General features: G+C 38.6%; 1 protein-coding gene across 2 annotated transcripts in view; it reads left to right on the forward strand.

The window, feature by feature from the left end:
• Window positions 1-21,683, forward strand: part of POU6F2 (POU class 6 homeobox 2) — a 328,223-nt gene that overhangs the window by 296,423 nt on the left and 10,117 nt on the right. For both annotated transcript variants that reach the window (XM_083823117.1, XM_083823118.1), the window contains exons 7-8: window positions 2,743-2,949; window positions 15,614-15,782. In XM_083823117.1, coding sequence (XP_083679243.1) covers window positions 2,743-2,949; window positions 15,614-15,782 — 376 coding nt within the window. The remainder of the gene's footprint in view (window positions 1-2,742; window positions 2,950-15,613; window positions 15,783-21,683) is intronic.

The following is a 21,683-nucleotide window of genomic DNA, read 5'->3' on the forward strand; positions in this document are numbered from 1 at the left end:
TACTAGGGAGGTCACTGGTAATGAGATAGTCTGTAATTCCATGGGCCAGTGTCTCAATCCTGGGGCATGGTCTTGTTTTGTGTTCAAAAAAATTAAATGTATCAAAACTGTAAATTGTCATCATGAAGTGCCAGCCAAGTACTTTAACAGGACAGACAGTACAAACCAATACTTTAACAGGACAGGAATCCCCAGAATGGACTTTCTCACCACAATTAGAGGATTCATGATCTAGCCCAGCATCAGGACAGTCACACAAAGTTTGAGGCAGGGATCCAGTTGCAGGACTCCTCCCCAGTCAATATTTTACTTAATCCTCCAAACCTGAGCAGTGTGAATCAGGGAGCTGTCAGGATGTTTGGGAAAGGGTACCTGGAGATAAATGAACTTGGAAGGGGAAACTTGAATCTGGGTTTAGCCGTATCAAAGATGCATACCATAAGAAGTAGTCGTGTTGGTTTACTGGAGACAGGTGGCTTGCTTTTTAACTAGAGAAGATTTTACTTTATCTTGGTATGAAATGAAAAATAAAAAAATAAATAAATAGATCTTGAAATCCCCGTAAATTTCACTAAGTGGGAAAACTATTTCCCATTCAGATTTACCCCTGGCTATGATGGTAACACCAAACCCCTGAGGGCATTTGTGTATTTGTCCTTCTGGAATGCCCCTCCTAGCTGTGTGCTTTCTTTGCTCCATGTCTGGCTGTGTGTGTGTACAGCCCACCATGTACAGAATAGCATGTGACACACATTAATACATACAGATAGCCTTCTGCTTCTGACCTTACAAACTGTCCACTTCAGCACTGTCATTCTATAAAATGCCCAACTGCAGTCCAAGAAATGCATTTTAAATGTGAATGCAAACATTTCTATTACTGATAACACCAGCGCAGCATTTTTTGCTTTGCTGGGATTAGGACCTTGATAGTTAAAGTTATATTAGAGTAATGACACTCCAAGGTCGTGTCCTTTACTGACATGGTAAAGGAAGGACAGGCCTTTGCTATGTTTCTGCTGATAAAATTAAGAAGGATTATTCATCGTGTTTGGTGACATATGTTCAAAGTGAAAGAATATATTAGTGACCCATAAGTACTTTAGGTCAATAAGAACTGGGTCAAATTTACAGGTTGCACCGCCACCACATGAAAGTTGTATTTAATTAACGCTGAAAGTCAGATTTAGAAAACATTCTGAAATCTGATAATGATGTGATAAATGCCTCCCTCTCCCATGAACAGCCGTCTTCTTTCATGAACTGTAAACCAGCTGCAGTTCAACTAGGGACACCTTAGGAAAAGTATAAAGGCACTGTGGTCTGTAGAGAGACACTCGTGGGCAATTCCAGCTTAGAAGGCTAACTCGCCAAATCACAGCCTCTCTCTGAAGATGCTCCATTGTGCTTCACTTTCATGTTCTGTAAATGCGGGTAATAATCTTTCTTGATCTTTTCAGGAATGTATTAAGGAGAAATTAAACGATATCTCTGCAGTGCTTTGAACGCTTGCAGCTCTTACAGTACAGCTTATAGTAGGCTTGCCATTTTATCAGGTCCTCCTGTAGGAGAGCTCTCCTACTTTTCTTTATGGCTCTCTGGTCTTCTCATCCAAGTTTTTTTTTGACTGGCTAAGTTTGGTAAACTGATGATGACTTCACCACTCACCATGTGATGGCTGAATTGCCATTAGCTAACTAAGTGCACTCTTTCCACTCAAGACATTGGTCTAAGCTGTCACATTGTACATCACAGCTGAGCTTACTCAGAGGCACGGTGAAGGAAATAGAGATATGTTTTGCATTTTCTTTTACCTTTCCTGTTGCAATAATCCTATAACTCCAGCTTCATTCATTGTTTGCAAAAAAAAGTTTGGTTTTATTGACAAGTTTCATCAGAAGTTTGTTTTAGATGCTGTCATACTTGTAAAAAGAGTCTTTGAGCAGAGTAACTTTCTTCAGCCTAGCACCTTATTGACTGACAAGCTTTCTTACAGTATCTGTTTGACAACTCATCCTAATATTAGTTTTACAGGCACATTCACATTTTAGGAAATCACTATATTCTCAAATCTGAAATGTCACAAGTGTCTCTTTCTGCAAGTACTTGCCCCAGAAATGTTAGCTAAACTGTTTTATCTAACACCAGCTCTCCTGTTGTTGTGTTGTTCTACTTAGTTGTCATCCAAAAGCAGTTGCATTTTTATGAACGTATCTTTATGGGCTGTATTCTGAAAGGAACTAGTATCTCTTCCAACAGTAAATCACAGAAAATTACTTAAGCACATCAGTTCACAATTAAGAACACTTTAAGATTGTAGAAAGCAAGACTTTCTATAGGACTGATATTTGCACCTACTTCATTCTATATCCAAATGAGAGGTGGGAACAAAGCATCATCAAGGAGCCAGAGCATGGCCCAGCGTTAGTTTTGTACACTCTCAGACACAGGAGACTTGTTAGAGGTTGCAGTGGACAGCATTAAAATGTGTAGGTGATATATGACTTGACAAATGACTTTGTAAGCCTTCATCACCTCAGCAAAGGAATGATTTTTTGTACACTCAGCAGGTCATACCTCTGTCTCTGTGCTTAAGTTTGATTTAAAACAAAAAAAAAAGTTGTATCAAATCAAACCTTTAAATCAAACCTTAAGTTTGATTTAGCACAGGTAAGATGAGTAATTTTGTGTGGCAAGTTTGTGTCATTTTTTCATTTTCCATTTCTATGTTGCTTTCTCCAGATTATTGGAACAATCCCACTCATGCCTAATCCAGTCCCCTCCAGCCAGGCAGCAGGTGGAGCTCAGGGCCTTCAGGTGCAACCAATAACTCCACAGTTATTGACCAATGCCCAGGGTCAGATCATCGCTACTGTCATCGGCAACCAGATACTACCAGTGATCAATACCCAGGGAATAACGCTATCGCCACTCAAACCAGGCCAACAGGTAAAGTGTCTGTAGCCTCAATGATTATCGAAACAGATGCACAAAAATCTTCTTACAGACTCTCATGGTCTTTCCAAAAACTCCCACTTCTTTCTGTTTTTATTAACAAAAGATTGATTTTGTTGTATATAGTATATTATTGCATATTATATTTGTAATTACAATATAATCTTATAATCTTATATAATATATTTATACATTCATGTATTATTCAGTTACTCTTTTCTTTTTCCTTTTTTAAATGTTAGTACAGTGTCAACAGAAATCTTCAGCCTAGAAAGCACAGTAGGGATATGACTCCTACAAAGTTCAGTTCCTTGGTTGGTGATCACCCAGTAGACTGGCTTTTGAAATGTTTTGGAACATGCAAAGGAAAGAAGAAAAATACACACGTTTAGTAGTCCTCTTCACTGAAGGAAAGGTTTTTTAGGAAAAGAAAAGGCAAGGAAATAAAAGATTTTTATGGAAATTATTAATCAGTGTAAGTCACCAAATCGTTCACAGACTTCAGGATGGCTGTAGCAACTTCAATGAGGTCCAAAAAGTTTTCTTTACTTTTTATAGTACTTAAAAGTCAAATTCATTAGTTTTTCCTACATCTCTAGAGCAAAGAATTGTACCTTTTTCTCTGAAAGGGAGAAGATTGAGGTTGGAAAAAAATACCAAATGTGATTACCAAAAAATACTTATAAATACTGATATTACTTATAAAAGTATCACTAACTAAAATATTCAGCTTGGCATTCCTGTTGATGAAAGTGCTTGCTTGCTAGTCATGCCTGTATCTCCAACACCAGCTGGCAGTCTCTTGTATGTTTCTGAGAATCCTAGGGTTCCTCCAAATTCAGTATTTTTTTTTTCCCCACTTTAGAGGTAGAGATCCAATGGATCTCTCAAGTGATTTGTTTGTTTTGAAAATGTTTCACAACGAAATGGTTATTTTTTATTTATTTATTTATTTATTTATTTATTTATTTATTTATTTTATCCTATGCTCTATAGCATCTAGCAAAGGAATTTTCAGAAACACTTGTCATTTATCTAACCCCATTTTCTTTAATGGGAGAAGACTTACACTACTGGCAAGTGCCTTGACAATTGTTGCATGTATGAGGTTTTAAAAAAAGCAGGGTGGATGGAAGGGCAGGTTCTGTGTTTCCAGCACTGGAAAGCCTGACATTGGAATAAGAAACTCAGCGGGTTTTGAGTCAGTCCCCTGAAGGGGGAATTTCCTTAATGGGGAGAAGCTCTCAAAAACCATTACAATCCTGAGATCCCATTTGAAACTCATGAAATTTAGGATTACAGAGGAGGATAGTGGTCCTGTATTATTCCCTGAGACCTTCTTAACAACAGAGCATTGCACCTTCAGAGTCCTGCAGCAAAGCAACATCTTCCAGGCAATGTCCAGCAGTAGACACTGGGCAGAGAAGAGGCAGAGTTGTTACCTTTCTGTGCACCACTGGTGGCACTGAGCTTACACAAAGGGAAAAACTGCTGCTGAAGGTTGCAGCTTGCTGATTGAGAGCAGGGGTTTAAGGCAGAAATTCACTATTTAGCCATATCATGGTGTATTGTTCTTGTTCACCCAATGTGCATGCTCTTGTGTTGCATTCTGAACAGGCTAACAGCTAGCACAGATCATCAGTCTGGGGATCTCTGATTAGGTCCAAAAGTCAAATGTGTGCCCCATATTGTGCTAGTCAATCCAGTAGTGCTATGCAAGTAGAAAACATTATTTTGCTAGAGTCAGTGTCCAGCCTTTGCTTCTCACACAGAGACCTGAGGTCCTAGAGGCTGCAGGAAGGACCACCAAACTACACAGAACCACCTTACCTGCATCTGTCAGAATCTGGTCTAGAAAGTATTTTTGATCAGGGGAAAAAAAAAAAAAAGTAATGCAAGTACTGTATGAAAAAATACAGTGCATTATCATTTTTATAGAAGGCACAGAAAATTATTTCTGTGTGTTTGTGCTCCCTCTACTGGCTCTTCAGCTTTTAGTGAAGTAAGAAATTTTGCCAACGATTTCACTAGGAGCAGAAATGAATTATGAGTCAGATCCTTCATAGGAATAATGCTGATGGACAGTCAAAAGCAATTGAGATAGTACTATACAGACTGCCATACCATTTGAAAAGTAAATGGAATTATACAAGCTATAAGGAGATCCTGAATTTATCTTACTGCCTGGGTGAAAACTTACCCAAACTGTACTGTTTGACTAACGATAGCATAATTAGTAGTAAGTTTAAAACCTCGCTTTCAGATAAAGTGAGTGCTCAAACTCAGAGGACTCAGCAGGAATTCAAAATATTTTTGAAAATAGTGTCACACTGCATTTGTTGTCTTGTGACTTGATGAAAGAAGCTTCAGAAGGGAAAAACAAAACAAAAAAAAAGTACAAGACAAGTTTAGGAAAAGTTTTGAGAATGCCAGAGAATAATTGAGGAAATAAATAATGTAGTAAAATGTTCCAGTTACAGACGATCCTAGCTTAACTTCAACTTGTCACTTTCTTGGAAACCAAGTACTGCAGGAGAAAGAGGTGATTGCAAGTGATGATAGTAAGCTGCTGCTTGTTGGCTGAGTCATAATGAACCTGTGCAGCCTGTTTCAGTTGCTAAGTAATGCATGTTAGTGCTTACTTTTTGCCTGAAGCCTGAAGACTTAAATGCCTCGTATATTGTTTTTAGTCAGCTTTACTTGGGTAGACTTTTTTCATTATATATTCATACAACTTTTTCAAACTTGGCAGACTAAAACCTCAATGTCTCCTCATGGAAATAAGTTCATAGATTACTTAGGTATAGTGTGAAGCAGTGTTTCTTCTTCTCTGTTGTAAATAGGTTGCTTTTCAAGGTACACAACCAATTCCATTGTAATCCTATTGCTCTAGTTTTAAAGAATAAATAGATGTTCTTGATTTATGCTCTTTAAACTACCCACAGTAGAACCATAGGTCGGAAAAGGCTTTTAAGATCATCAAGTCCAACCATTAACCTAGCACTGCCAAGTCTACTATTAAGCCATGTCCCTAAGCACCACATATTCGTGCCTTTTGAATACCTTCAGGGATGGTGACTCAACTACTTCCCTGGGCAGCCTGATCCAATGCTTCACAACCCTCTCACTGAAGAATTTTTTCCTAATATCCAACCTAAACCTCCTCTAGCACAACTTCAGGCCATTTCCCTTTGTCTTATTTTTTGTTGCTTGGGAGAAGAGACTGACCCCCACCCCACTACAACCTCCTTTCAAGTACTTGTAGAGTGCAATAAAGTCTCCCTGAGCCTCCTCTTCTCCGGACTAAACAACCCCAGCTCCCTCAAACACTCCTCATAAGACTTATTCTCTAGACACCTCAACAGCTTTGTTGCCCTTCTCTGGACACGCTCCAACACCTCAGTGTCCTTCTTGTAGTGAGGGGCCCAAAGCTGAACACAGTTTTCAAGGTTTAGTCTCACCAGAGCCAAGTACAGGGGGGCAATCACTTCCCTAGTGCTGCTGGCCACACTATTTCTGATACAAGCCTTGATGCTGTCAGCCTTCTTGGCCACCTGAGCACACTGCTGGGGTGTTCCTCTTTAAACTAACTTGAATAGTTACAGCTTCAGTGTTTTCACTGTTTTCCAAGATTTTACTAAACTAAGCAACAGTATCTACACTAAGAATTCTCCTAAAAACTGTAATGACTTTCTAAAGGGGGCAGCTGTTTTCACTCCTGTTGTGGTCTGTCCTTTTTATCTCTGTTCATAAACAAGCTCTGCTTTGGCTTTAATAATTTTTACTGGCCATTTCTCAACCATTTCAATTTCCACAATAATCTCTTAGAGATTTTGTGATCAGAACTGAATGCCATGAAAACAGTGAGGATGCATCACTGATTTATATAATAACATTATATTTCCAGCATTATTTTCTGTCTTTATCTCAATACAGTCTATCATCCTGCTTTTTTTCTCTCTGCTCATTGAGCAGGTTTTTCAATAAGTAGATGTATCCACAATGATACATATTTGCTTCCCTGATCATTACCATGTGAGTCACTAAAATGGTTCCTTTTAATGTGAATCACTTTTGCACCTACTCTGTATTTCATCTGTCATAATGCTCCCTCAGTATGTTGTAAACAGGTTCTGTAAATTGTTCATGGTATTCTATATTGACTTAAGAAATTCATGCATTTCTCCTGCTAATTCAAGTTCACCATTGTTCACCATCTTTTCTTGCTGCTTGCAACCAGTCAACAAAATTTGTTATAAATCCTGTGATCTCCACTTGTAGTCTCCTTCCTTGAAAAAGGATTATTTATTTCTGAATTTTATGTTTCTTGCTTTTTTAAGCCGTCTATATCTCATTATAGAAAAGTACCTTGCAACCTTAAGTTCTACACTTCCTTCATGTCTTTCAGGAGGGATTTTGTCACAATCCAGATCATATGGTTAAATGAACATTTTTTCCAAGAACAAATTATCTTGTTCTAACAATTTGTTAGTGTTTTCATTTGCTACCAGATTTGAAAACCTTGTTTTAAGGAGTTCTTTTGTACTTTTAACAACACATGGCACCAACATGGCTGACAGAAGATCTTGAACCAAAAATTGGAGTCTTAGGAGGGTCAGAAATAGAAGAAAGGATTCAACTTGCTTAACATTAGCTGTACAGCTGTTAGATACCTGGTGAACGCTAGTTAACTAGATTTCCCATAGAGGAACAGAGAGATAGGCATGTCCAGAAGGCAACTCGCACTGCTGAAAAAAGAACCATTTGAGATAGATTGAATCTCTTACATGTATCTAAAAGTATCTGTTGTCTCCACTAACTAGAGAGGGAGCTAAGACAGCTGTTTTAGGATAGAAAGCTAATTCTTGCATGAGTGAAGTTAGGTAAGAAGAATCCAGCTGCCAGAAAACACTGGGATTCAAAATACACTCTTGTTTATAGATTCCTTAAACAGGTTTCCTAATAACTTGTGTTTTCATAACCATTTGCTTGCCTACAGCACACAGAAGCACCTTCTGCATGTTACATAGTTCTCCAGTGGACCTCATCAAGAGGGTTCCCTTCTTGCTGTTGTCTGGCTTTTCCTTTCTACATATTAGATTCATTAAATCTGGCCTGTAGTCTCAGTTGTCCTCAGTCGTGTTTTATCTACACTGCCTGCCAGAACTTTTCATATTTCATCGTGTCTTATAGCACTACTAGCTTTGGGCTTCTGCCAACTCTGACACAATAAAACGAGCTCCTAGGCAAGATTTTCTTACGTAGTCAGTTCCCAATCTTCATTGTCATTGGCTGTCATGCTCCAGATTAGTTGTTGAAAAGACAGCTCTCAGATGAGTATATGGTCATTCTTAGTACAGCTACTTTCCCAATTCCATGCCAGACATTTTCTTTCTGCAGTCTCAACTTACCACATACACTCTACCATCTCATTATCACAACTCCATGCAATCCCTTGTTTTCCTCTCTTCAGTTAAAATCTAACCAGCTCTCAATCTTTTTTTTTCTTTGCTACGCTCTTATTACTTTGTTGCTGTCCTGTTTTATGAGAAATGCACTCTTTTTTTTCTGTTTCAACATAGCCACTAAACTGTTTTGTCTCAGTCCAACTTTTTTTTCTTTTGCTTTTTATAGTAGATGACTTTCAGTGATGTGCATGACAATTTTTCTCACTTTTTCTCTTTTCCTCTATCATCAGCATTGCATCATGCCATTTTGTCTATGGATAGAATACTAGATTTCAATACTCACGATTACAAGAATACCTGAGACTTCCTTGCATGAACGTTTGGCTTGTAACATAGGTCTCTTCCTGACCAGTTTTCTTTATGGCATCTGCACTTGCAGGAATAAGATTTCTCAAAAAAAGACAATATAACTGCACCACACCTTTGGGAATAGGAAGATATTACTATACTACCCGTATCATTCTAAGGAACTGAGCCATAGAGAAAGTAAAACACTTCACTGTAGGAACGTTGCTGTTACCTTTGAATTACACCCTTACCTATACCTTTAAGTCTATTACTGTAACAGTGATATTATATCATTCCTGATGGGAGTCAGAAAGATGACCAATGCACCTGATGTGCATATAAGATTATATGTTCTACAGACAACCATCTGTGTTCTCCACATCATTTAGAGAGCCCAGAGACCTGTAATTACAGCGCATACTTTGATCCCACAGTAAGGCTTCAAATGGAAATCCTAGTCAGATGCTGCCAAAGTCCTATCCCCAGTTGTGTCCACACCACACCAGGACTTCTTTCCTTTTGTCTTCATTCAGAGCTGAGCATGTGCACAGCCTGTGTGGACCCAAAGAGATTTCTTATTCTAGTTTCCAAATGTATCTATTCTGTCAGTCTAAGCAATGTGTATAGAGGTCCTTTATACTATATTATCCTATACTAAGGGAGAAAATACTCATTAAGCATCAAATAGTTTTCATATTCACATATTCACTTACTTGAATTTAGTTGAGTAAGCTAAATTCGGGTGATGGGCTACAGTATTTGAGCCCCAGTGGAAACTTTCTGGCAGAATTGCTGTGAAAACAATTTAGCATAAAGTGTGGGGATATGTGTAATAACTTGTTCTTTTAACTTGCTGGAAGATTTAAGAAAACATTTTTGAAGCCCATGTCTGGTCATGCAGTATGAGTAGGTTTGAAGACAGATTTCTTCTGCCATGGTGCTCTCAAATCAAATAAAGGTTATGGTACACCACCACTCTTTATCAAAAAAAAAAAAAAAAAAAAAAGCACGTGGAACATTTTAGGAAATGTAGACTGATCAGAGAGCTCAGCTTACAGCAAAAATGGAAGCATGAAAAACTTAAACTACTACTTCTGCAAGGCATTAAGGTGTCATTTCAAAGTATTTGGGAAAGCATTTTTACATCAAAATCTTCCATGGACTTAGTCTTTATTAGAGCTAGTATCTGTATTTCCCAGGAAGAACTAGCTGACATCAGAAATACATTGAATTTTTATTTGTATCATAAAGGGGATTGTTCCAAATATATTTCTTGCTCTTTGTGCCACTCCTGCTAGTTTCATCTCTTCTGCCTTTTTTGTTATACTTGTCTTTTTCACCTCTGTCTACTCTAATTTGTTGTGTTTCCTTGTCTCTCAGATTTCCTTTTCACTGAATCATAGAAAAATAGGAGCGGAGAGGTCCCGAAGAGGTCATGCAGTCCATCCCCTCCCCATAGGCAGGATCAACTGTCCCTGTATCACTCTTGACAAATGTTTGTTTAACCTGTTCTCAAGAACCTCCAGTGGTGGAGATTCCCTGACATCCCAAGGCAATTTAGGCTACTTCTCCTTAGCATTAAAAAGGTCTTCCTATTGCCTGACCCTAGCCTCTGTTACTGTAATTTAAGCCCATTGGTTTCTTCTCCCTTCCATTAGGGCCATAATTTGCCCTGTTTTTTTTGTCCAGATTCTGTAAAACCAGTAGCAGTTCTGTTAGGATACATGGCAACTCTCAAAAGTTTTTTCTTTATTTCCACTTGGCCTTTTTGCCTTTCCTGAGCTTATGTAAAATTCCTTGTTTCCCTGTCACTATCCCGTAACTTCCTGGATGCAGGGAACAATACCCCTGATCTCATGAGGGGACCTAAATATAGGGTTCCAGTCAACCATCCCAGGAGCGGGAATATACTACATACGTAACTTAAGCATAAAATTCAGTCTTACAGACCTAATTCATTTTTCTTTGCCATTATCAAGCAATACCACTTTCACTGTTGACAGCAGAATGTAAAACTGATGTAAAGAAGATAAGAATCAGGCCCTTTGCATTTTCCAGCTTATTCTTATAAAGTATTATGCTGCACTTTATGTTTCTCATATTCATCCTATTCCTCTAGCTGTAGTGTGCATACATATATTCCTGCCAGATACTGATCAGTGTTGCATACAGTCATCATTCTCGGCATGTCTACTATATCCACCTACACAGAATGGCACTTAACAGCAACTGCTTCTGTAATTTCTGTGCCTTCTTCTGTCTTTGGATGGAAAATGTACAACAGTCATAAATATAATTCATACCATATGTACGTGTCCAAAATTGGGAAAAGTCAGCTATTGCAAGTTTGAATTGATTCTGTCATCTGGAATCTAATTGATAATCTAATCATCGCCTCTCCTTAAGGCTATTTCTGGAATGGAAATTATAGTAGATGAAAAGAGAGAGAGTATTTTAATGCAATTTCATGTCATAGATAACTATCATTGTTCTTTAAGCGGGACATTCACAGCTTAACCATCACATCTGTAAAACAGGGGGTGTGCTGAAAATTATGTAGGGTGTTGAAGATAGAATTCTTCCTTAGTCCCTGGTCAGGCTTTAAGGTGACTCTTCAGCTTTTCCAACCCCATTGTTCCCTTTTCCCTCATAAGCATTGAGTTAGAAACCAACAATTGCTGTTGCACCTAGTCACTGTTCATCCAGACTTTACTCTCCATAGAACTTTTTGTCCAGCTAAAATTCTGACAATTTCATACATTCATCCAAAGATTCCCAGAGGTTTAACAAAAGAAACTGCCAAGGTTCTTGGGATCCCAGTTATTTCACAAATGCATTTGCAAATGCAATGTGCAAAACTTGTGAAGAGAATCAAACATTTCCTAGACTTAATCAGCGTGCTGTGCATGTGCTACATGGTGGCTGTGTGCTTACTTTGCAGGTGCAAACTGGAGAATGTCCACTCATTTTGGTGCTTTCTGGAAACATTCATTTTACTGTGTCCATACTCAGCAGTTGAACTTTCATGTACTATATGTGCATTGTGGCCTGAACATGTTGCATATGCTATCTGTCTCTTACATGACCATGTATTTCTACCTGCGAAATACTGGTAGAAAATGACACAGAATCATTAAAAAAAATAAGGCTGGAAAGCTATAGTTTAAGAGATTATCCAATCACCTTTGCTGTTCCCAGGTGGAGCAGCTGTTCCTGTATTTGTCTAACTTGCTGCTAAGCACTCTCATATGAACCTAGTCAGTTCCCCCAGTAATTTATGCCAGTGCTTCACTGCCATGTTAGAAAGCTTTTCCCACCATCTAATTTGAATCTTCCAGAGTATTGCACTTCATCTTGTCCTCTACAAAATACAGGACAGACTCATTCTCTCCTCTTTTCATTAGCTCTGCCTGTATTTGAGGCAGATAACATATCCCACTCAGTCTTCCTTTCTTTAGATTAAACATGACCAGTTCCTTCCAGGCATCTTCATAAGCTTCACATAACTCCCAGGCCTTTGGGAGTCCATTTTTTTTTCTCAAGTGTGGCATCCAGCTATGGACACAGTGCTGCCTTTACTGAGGCCATTCCAGTGATTAGTAGAAAAGAAGATTCTTCACATGCATTACAGACGTCACTCTTGCTCACACAGTTCATTATGGGAGTTGCCTTTTCTTCGCTTTTGCAACACCGCTGTTCTTGGTGGCACATTCAAACTGACACGATCATTATGAATTCTAATCCTGTATTTCAGCCTACCAAAAGTCCCTCCCAGCATGGCATCAACATTTAAATTTAGTAAACATATCCTCTTCTTCATCATCCATGTCATTAGGAAAATATTGAATAGTCTTTCCTGTTTCTGCTTCTGTGAAGCACCATCCATGCACACATCTGTTTCAGCAGATAGATAACCATCCTCTCAGGTCTGGTTTCCAACTACTTTTGCATTCATTCTGCAGCAGTTTCATCTAAACTATGTTTCCCTAGGTTATAAAGAATGTCACACGAGGGAGTGTCGAGAGACTTGTAAAGTCAAACCACCTACTGCTTTTTCCCTGTCCACAAGGCCAATTACCCTGTCTTACAGGGAGATCAGATTGGTTTGACACAGTTTGTTCCTAACAATCCATGTTGTCTGTTACTACCTTGTTTTCTTTCAGGTGCTTGCAAATTGTTTGATTATTTTCTTCAGTACTTTTCCAGGGGTTGAAGTTTAGTTGACTGGACTATAATTTTGCAGATCTTTCTTTTTAAAAATAGCCACCGCATTTGCTCCTCCATCCTCGCAGATAAACACTAACATCTCTAAGACTATTCCAGCCAGTGTGGAAGCATCTAACTCATCAAAATACAGTATTTTTCTTCCCTCACCTAGGCAGAAATCTTTAGTGTTGCCAGAGAATCCCTCTGACGATAGACCCAGAGCCCAAATAAATTCTCTTTTCCAGTCTGATTTCTAAAGGCTCCAGCCTGGAGTTCTGCGTGTGTAATGGATGGGCCGTCCTTTTCTGCAGCATTCAGAGGAGGCCAGCCTTTCTAGTGGGCTTCTTCCCTAAAAGAAGATAGTACAAAAGTAGACATTCTGGGTTGGAAGTGCTCTGTAGATAAAATCCAGTTTTTCGTGATTTTTTTTCACAGATGCCCAATGCTTGCATGAGTCTGAAACCTGGAAGCCTTTCAATCAGTTTCTCAACTGTTATCCCCTTGATACAGTGCCAGTTTTCTCTTTTAAAACTTGTTAGAAAAGAAAAGCTCCTCAAGATAATAAAATGTTTTTATTTATTAGTCCGCAGAGAAGTCAGAATAGACTAAACTTGGACAGATAAATAATTTTCATTGTTATTAAAGGATAACTCAAGGTTTCTGGCTTCATTTTGTGTTACATTGCAGGGAAAAAAAAAAAAAGAGTTGTAGTTTTTCCATGCTTAAGCAGACTCATAACAGGAATAATGTCATTAAAATTGTTCATATGTATTCCGTTCATCTTGAATGTGATCAGGTGCCTTTATCTACTGTGCCATACAATTTGTTGTCTACTTAGCATCAGTCATTTCTATGTGTTCTGAGAGCATATTATATATAATTTTAGTATTACTAATGAATTCAGCTCCTTTTCTGAAGTCATTTGTTAAGTTAAATATCAAAAGAGAAAAGCTTACATTCCTTAGAATTCAAGAAATGGATTTAAATCACTGACTTTGAGCAAGGCCAAACAGGCCTCTATATTTCCCCCTTTCTGAGAATATAAATAATGGCTATCGCTTAAAAGTGAAGCCTTTTAGTACGTTTTGTCAGTCTTTTTTGATCAGTATCAAGGATCGATATAAAATAAAGGTATATTAAGTACCAGTCACCTGAGTGCCTCAGGACTATGTTACTATATTAGTAGGCTATGAAATGGATGACTAGAGGCCAACACAAAACTGTAAGTCTGTCTGTCCTGGTTTTGGCTAGGATAGAGTTAATTTTCCTCCTAGTAGCTGGTGTGGTGCTGTGTTTTGGATTTAGGATGAGAATAATGCTGATAACACACTGATGTTTTAGTTGTTGCAGAGCAGTGCTTACACCAAGCCAAGGACTTTTCAGCTTCTCGCTCTGTCCTGCCAGCGGGCAGGCTGGGGGTGCAGCAGGAGCTGGGAGGGGACAGACCCAGGACAGCTGACCCAAACTGGCCAAAGGGATGTCCCATACCATATGATGTCATGCTGAACATATAATATGGGGGGGCTGGCCACGGTAGAGGGGACCACTGCTTGGGGGCAGGCTGGGGGGCATCAGTCAGCTGGTGGTAAGCAATTGCATCGTATATCGCTTGTTTTGTACATATTATTATTATTATTATTATCATTGTTATTGTTATTATTTCTCTTCCTTTTCTGTCCTACTAAACTGTCTTTTTCTCAGCCCATGAGCTTTTACTTTTTTTTTTTTTCCGATTCTCTCCCCCATCCCACTGGGGGTGGGGAGTGAGCAAACGGCTGTGTGGTGCTGAGCTGCCAGCCAGGTTAAACCACAACACTATCATGTACCTTAATTCTGTATACAGACTACCCTTTGAATTTGCTGGAAGTTTTATGTAAAAATCAGTAGCAGAGAATCTTAGTTTTCAATCCCATATGAAAGTTTATTTTAGGCTGAAGGGATTAATGGTTCTTTGTTTTCCTCTAGTGAAGGACCAAAGACTACACTACTGTAAAATGTGTAAACAAAACATTTCTAAAGCCAGATGCATATATCACAGCGTATCATTTGCATCTACAGAACTTGCTGGACTTTTTAGATATGTCTTACTTGACACAGTCCTGATGCGAATGGGGTTCAGGAGTTTCACTGCGTGTTTTAAGAAAGGACAATTTATCATTTGAGAAGTAAGATTTCAACATTTTAGTTTGTTTGCTAGATCCAATGTCATACAACAAATTATTCCTTTCTGTAGGAAAGGGATCTCCCCCCACCTTATCTTCTCTTCCCCATTCCCACTGTTCTTGGCCCTGGTCCTGCAGTATGAAAAGATCCTTTTTTGAAACAATGCTGATTTATTTGAGAATCCATGTAGGGAATAAAAGTCTGACTTCTTGAGTCAGAACACAGGTAAGGACATGTATTTATTAAATCAGAATGCTACTGGGAATGTCATAGATCTCTCATCATCCATTTCAAACAAGTATTTAGCTGCTAATTAGATTAAGTATCTGCTTAAACTGAGAAAAAAATGGCAAGTCAGAATGCAAGGAAGTTCAAATTGTTCCTACTGTAACACTGTCATCTGAACCGAGTCTGTGGTATTTAATGTTCTTAGGGGATTTGTTCCCTGGAAATAGATGGGTGAGATGGTGCATTGAAAGTTTCCTATTACTGCTTCATTTTCTAAATACCTATTTTTACATTTTAACATTTAGCTCCATCAGCCCTCCCAGACGCAAGTGGGACAAGCAGCCTCACAACCCAATCTCCTGCATTTGGCTCACAGTCAAGCATCTATGTCTCAAAGCCCAGTGCGTCAGGCTTCCTCTTCTTCCTCCTCATCCTCCTCCTCTTCAGCTTTGAGTGTTGGCCAATTAGTCAGCAGTAAGTATTGCTCCCTGTCTCTCCTTACTTCTCCCCCGTTTGTCCTCCTTACTGCTGAGTTTCCTGATCTGCTTTCCTTCCTTCTTTTTTTCCATATATTAGATTGTATATTGCTAACTAGAGTGACTCTTATGAATAAGGACTGCTAAGTGCTGTGATGGATGGGGCTTAAGGTAAACATGCCTTGAGAAATTGCAAACAATGCTAAAAATGTTCATTAAAATGGTAGCAGCTGTTAATTGACTTTGTCAACGCTGGGCAATTATTAAAACTCAAATGTAGCTTATGTTTTTCTGAAATTAGAATTTTTTGAATCAGTCAGTGTAATTATATTGCTTAATATTTGGTGTATCTTACTTCTGCTTAAGTTGCTTTTTCATTGTTGTTCGCTTGCTTAGTTATTGTAGTAAACTGTTTTACCAAATGTAGCACTGCACAAATCTAGAACATGAGACCTTTCTTGCCAGGAAAAGCTTGTACAATTTAAGCAACCAAGAACTGTAAGATGTGGGAGAGGAGAGAGCATCATGCTGCAGTGAAATAACTGAGTTTCATGTCTGGGATTGTAACAGCTAACCTCCTTACCAGCCCTTTCTTCTAAGTCACGCATTTCAGAGTCTTCACTGTTACCTAATTAGCATTAACTTTGGTCTTCGCATAGCAAGAACAACAGGCTGGAAGTATGCATAAGAAGCATTAACAGTTTTTGCACATCTGCAAAAATCTAACTGTATTGGATGACCTTGTTCAAAGATACGCTGTGTGCATACTTCAAGTAAACAGTGTAGCTCACATCGTGTTGGTAATGGAAAATATATGACTGATGCAAGCTTATGGAGGGCTTGGAAAAGTTTTTTTTTTTAAATCTTGATTGGATTACTTCAGAGATTGTTTACATGGGAAAATTACTAGCAGAGCTATAGTGGTAAAATTATGCTAGTATAATTCCCAATGTGAATACTCCTATTCAGAAATAAACACAACTACATGGGTAGCTGTAAGTACATAAAATGTATAGATACAGATATAATTACAGTGAAAGGTACTGCTATTGTTCTGTCAGTAAATTTTCTCATGTAGACAAGCTTCTGGAAAGAAGTTGAATAAGATGCTTCACATTAAAAATTCATAGTTACCCTTTACCTATGTGGGAAAATTGACTAAGATAGCTGGTGCAGAATAAGTTTCTTCTCAATTGCTGGTCCAGACTAGCTTCCCTTGCAGGCACTGTTATAAAATATATATATATATATTTGTATATATATATATATATATTTTACAATAACTACTTAGGGGTACTCTACCCCAAAAAGTTATTCCAGTGAATTTCCCCATGTGGATAAGCACTCTACACAATAAAAGCAACCTGGAAGAAGCCCTTTTAACTTTACAAGCTAAGTCACTCAAAGTTTAGGGGATGCTAGGAAAAGAGTACTTTGTGCAACTGTATCTAACTCCTCTTGTAACATGAATTTTGTAATAACCAGATGTGTTGTGATTAAAATCACAGAATCACTGTTGGTTTTTTTTTCCTCATCCTTCATTCTTTGCATCATTGTTCAAGGGATGAATCATGTAATATGGGAGGACACTGTCCCAGGGTTTCTTCACTACCTGGTTCACTAAACTGTTGCCCAGTTTGTATGATATCTGAGGTAGGGGCTTGTAGAAGGGTAAGGGTTGGTCTTGCTTCTGGCAGCAGAGGGCTGAGCAGAGGGCAAAACTTAGCCGTAGTTAATACCCTGACAGTGATCATGAATGGAACAGAGAAGATAGTTGGAGTTCTTCTCCCTTGCTCAAAACTGAAGAACAGCTTGATTAAATCAATAAGTGGGGAACTCAGGGCAAAGAAAATGCATTTCATACAAGTAGACTGAGGGCTGTGTTGTCCATGGGAATTAATTCATTGGGACTCGGGTCTTAAGAGCATTCCAAAGGGAGAGGGTGATTATAGGAATTGCCTATAAAAAAAGTGTGATGATAACAGCACAAGGCTCCCCAGTAAAGTAGTCACTGCACCAAGCCTATCTGAATTTAAGAAGCAATTGAACTGTGCACTTAGTCACATGGTCTAAAATTTTCGGTAGACCTGTGTGGTGCCAGGAGTTGGACCTGATGATCCTTATGGGTCCCTTCCAACTCGGGATATTCTAGGATTCTAAGAATAAAAAGATATGGAACTGATCTAAACTTATTTTTCAGCCTTCATCCAGTCCCTAGCTATTCAAGACCAAAAGGGTGCATAATGTGAGGGAGAGATCAACAAAACAGTTATCCTTGATAGTTGTCCAGCATATTCTCGATAACATCTAGCCAACCACAAACTGGATTTAACACTGCTTGCATAAACCTGCTTGAGGTGACATATAAGTGCCAATGTTCCAGAGAACAAGAGAGCTACCCGCTGGTTTCTTCTAATGTGAAAAGAGCCTACGAGAAAGAGGAAAATACAGTCATTTCAGTAGGAAAAGATCAAACCGCCTGTGTAACAAAACATGAAAAGTAAAGCAAGATGCATTTTTTAGAGTTTTTCATTGTTGTTGACAATAGCACCTTTTTAGATAAACTGTCTTAATTGATCTTCATGAATTTGAAAATTGCTTTAGGAGTATAAAAACCCATTTGCATACAGCTGTGCCTGCACATGGGGAAACAAATGGACAGAAAGTGCCTCCCTGTTTTGCTCACTTGCAGAATACACTCAGTTTCCGGGTGCAGATCCCTGAAGGGTAGGATCACCTCTATGCCAAGCACATGGCCCGTGATGGGACAGAGCCTTCTTAGCACCCCAACTTCCCCAGTGGCCAGCAGAGCTTTGTTTAACAGGCCTGCAATTGAAACCTAGAGCCTGCCAAAGTCCATCCAAAGTCTTTAGTGGGATAAAGCCTGCAATGAGTCAGTGGTCATGACAATAAATCCATAGGCCCATGGGTAGCAGGAAACAGAGAAACAGAAATCAAGAGGCTTGTGGCCTCCTGAATATCTCTTCAACTGTTTTACCACTTGTGAGGCAGGAATATGGTTATTTTCAATTTCTCATTCATTCCAAAGCTGTAGTCCAGCCTTCCAGAGTCAAGCACCTCAGTAGAGATTCACCATATTCCAGAAACTGTTGCCAAATGTAGTAAAATTCAAGACAAATTCAGCTACCTTATTTTATTAATTGGGTTGCTTACAGCAACTTCAATAGTTAAGTAATTGGTTCAGGCAAGGCTCTGCACACTTACTGAGAGAGAGTAACACTCTCTACCAGAGGTCATGTCATATGAGTGAAATTATTAAAATCCCTTGATAAAGGGATCAGGATTGGTCTTTAGTAACTTCAGTGTTTCAGGTTCTTAGTTTTTATTCATTTCATTTTTCATTCTAGTCATATTTTCTTTATGATATTACATTTTTTAACGTTTCCTACCTTCTAAAAAAGTGCGTTTCCTTAATCTCTTACTACTTCCCTTCATTTATTTTATAGATTTATTCCTCTTGTGATGTCCCATAATATTTTATTTTATTTTATTTTATTTTATTTTATTTTATTTTATTTTATTTTATTTTATTTTATTTTTATGTCCTTTTTTTCCCTGCACTGTTTCATTCTTCATAGCTTCTCCCTTTTGTCTCATCCTCGGTCCATCATTCCTCACCAGCAACCAAGGCTAGTTCTTCTTAAGACAATTATGTTTCCAGAGAAAGGACATTTTAAAAGAAGGTCTGCCTAAGTAATGACTGCAAGACTCATCTCCACTCTTCATGCCCTTTCTGTGTGTTTTTTTCATATTGTTTTATCCTTTCTTTCCTTTGCTTTCTCTTCATTCAATTCTACATTGTCATTCCTCCTTTTTTACATTTCATTTTCTTCTTCTCAGAGGCACCCCTCTTCTTATTTCTTCACCTTTTCTACCATATATTCTCTTTGTGGAAATTTCTGTTTGTTTTCCCCTCATGCTTGGAGATTTGTGTCTCCATGAAGGTCCTTTCTTCCCTCCAAATTCATTTTACTGTCATCTATTAAATTAAAATGCCTCCCACAAATTATTCTTCTCTTTCCCGTGAGCTCCAGTCTATTTCTCATTAACAGTGTTTTGTCCCACCTCTCTCATCCAATTTACATTCTCTTGGACTTCCTCTGCCAGCTATTTCTCCTCCTGTCTGACTGGGGAAATCACCTGTAATCGCTCCCAAGACAGAATTCTGCACAACAGGAATTTGCTTTCTCTTTCAGGGTTCACTGATTCTCTGTAGTAACTCTTTCCTGTCACTATTAAAATCACAAAGACTTTGCATTCACCAACAAACTCATGGAATTTTGAGAGAATTCAAAAGTGGGAGTAGAATTTCCTTCTGAAGGAAAAAAGTGGTTTTCAGTGCAGGAGAGCCTGTGGATTTTTTTCTTCTGCTCTGCTCACCCACCTTCACCATTCACCAGGACATTTGGGGGAATTTTAGCTGCCTGCCTTTTTCTTCTTCTGCTATACATATGTCCCATACAGTGGTCCCAGACAACTCTCACCTTTGTTCAGTGCCTGTTAGTTTCATAGACACAGCAGCAATAGAGTATGTAGCCATAATGTACCTTGGGAATCTTTACTCTAAATGCTGAAACTGTAGATCCTAACCACTCAATGAGTTTGGTATTCTTTATTTTCCTCTTGGCACTGTGCAGCCATCTCTAGGATATCCGCTTAATTTGAAAAGCATCAGTTTATTTACAGTCTTCAATCAACTACTCGTCCTAAAATGTGAAATAAACTATACACTTAAGTGTTCTGAGAGCTCAGAATTTATTAAAAACAAATCCATTATCTATTTGTGTATATTTATGCATGTGTATGTATGAGTCCGCAGGGTCCAAGATTATGTATTGATGGCATTTTAATGGCAACAGAGTAAAACAGACTGGTGCTGTTATATGATGTCAGTAGGAAAGGCTTTGTAGTACTGCATGAGTAATATGAAGCTTATAGAAATCAAGGGACTATTTCTATGGTTTTCAAAGGACTTTGAATCACACCTGAAGTAGAAGTGGTTCTGATTTGATACAAACACTGTTTTTCCTAGAGTTCAGGAATAAAAGGCTTCAGTGTTTTTGTCCACCCGTTAGCACTTTCTTCCTCCCAAAGACACTATATAAGAGTGAAGCCTTTTTGTCAACAAATGCTACACCATATATAAGGATCTACTCCCATATTACTGAAGTGCATCATAACGTTCTTTCTTATTTTAAGGAGAGCTCAGCCTAATTGTTCCCTCATCCAAGACCCCCAAGCAGGAAAGGACTTTTCATGATACTCAGTGTTCTAAGCATTGTATCAGAAGAATTTAGCAGAACATGACAGAATTTCTGTATAACCATGAGCAAGCATATAACCCCTTAGCTTTCGTAACTCCCTCGTTATTCCTTACAGGCGTTTGAGGGGGAGACGGGTTACAGATGACAGCAATAGAGTTTGCTACCTTGAGAGTTCTCTGGGAACATCTGAATTGTACTTTGTCACATCCCTGACCACCCTAGTCAGAGGCCTTAAAAGGAAGGAAAGCGGTGAGGAAAGTCACCATCTTAGTGCAATTTACTCAAGGGAGTCTTTGAGGCCATTATAATTTATGGTATTTTGTACATGTATAATTTGCTCTTCAGAGAACCAAAGGGCTGATAAGCATCCAGCTCCACTCTGTATCTATGAAAATCACAACTGGTATGCTAGGTAGACCATGTATAGGATAAGTAGGAATATTTCACATCTGCAAAGTCAATTACTTTTCAAATCTGAGTAGCCTCTCTAATAGCCCCCCACTACTCATAAGCAAATAATATGTATCCTAACTTTACACTGACTGAGTACATGGATGTACGTACAGGTGAGCTCAAGCACAGCACTGAGAGCAGGAGCGTGGTGCATTGTCAAA

Source organism: Anser anser, assembly GCF_964211835.1.
Source record: "Anser anser genome assembly, chromosome: 2".
Lineage (NCBI taxonomy): Eukaryota > Metazoa > Chordata > Aves > Anseriformes > Anatidae > Anser > Anser anser.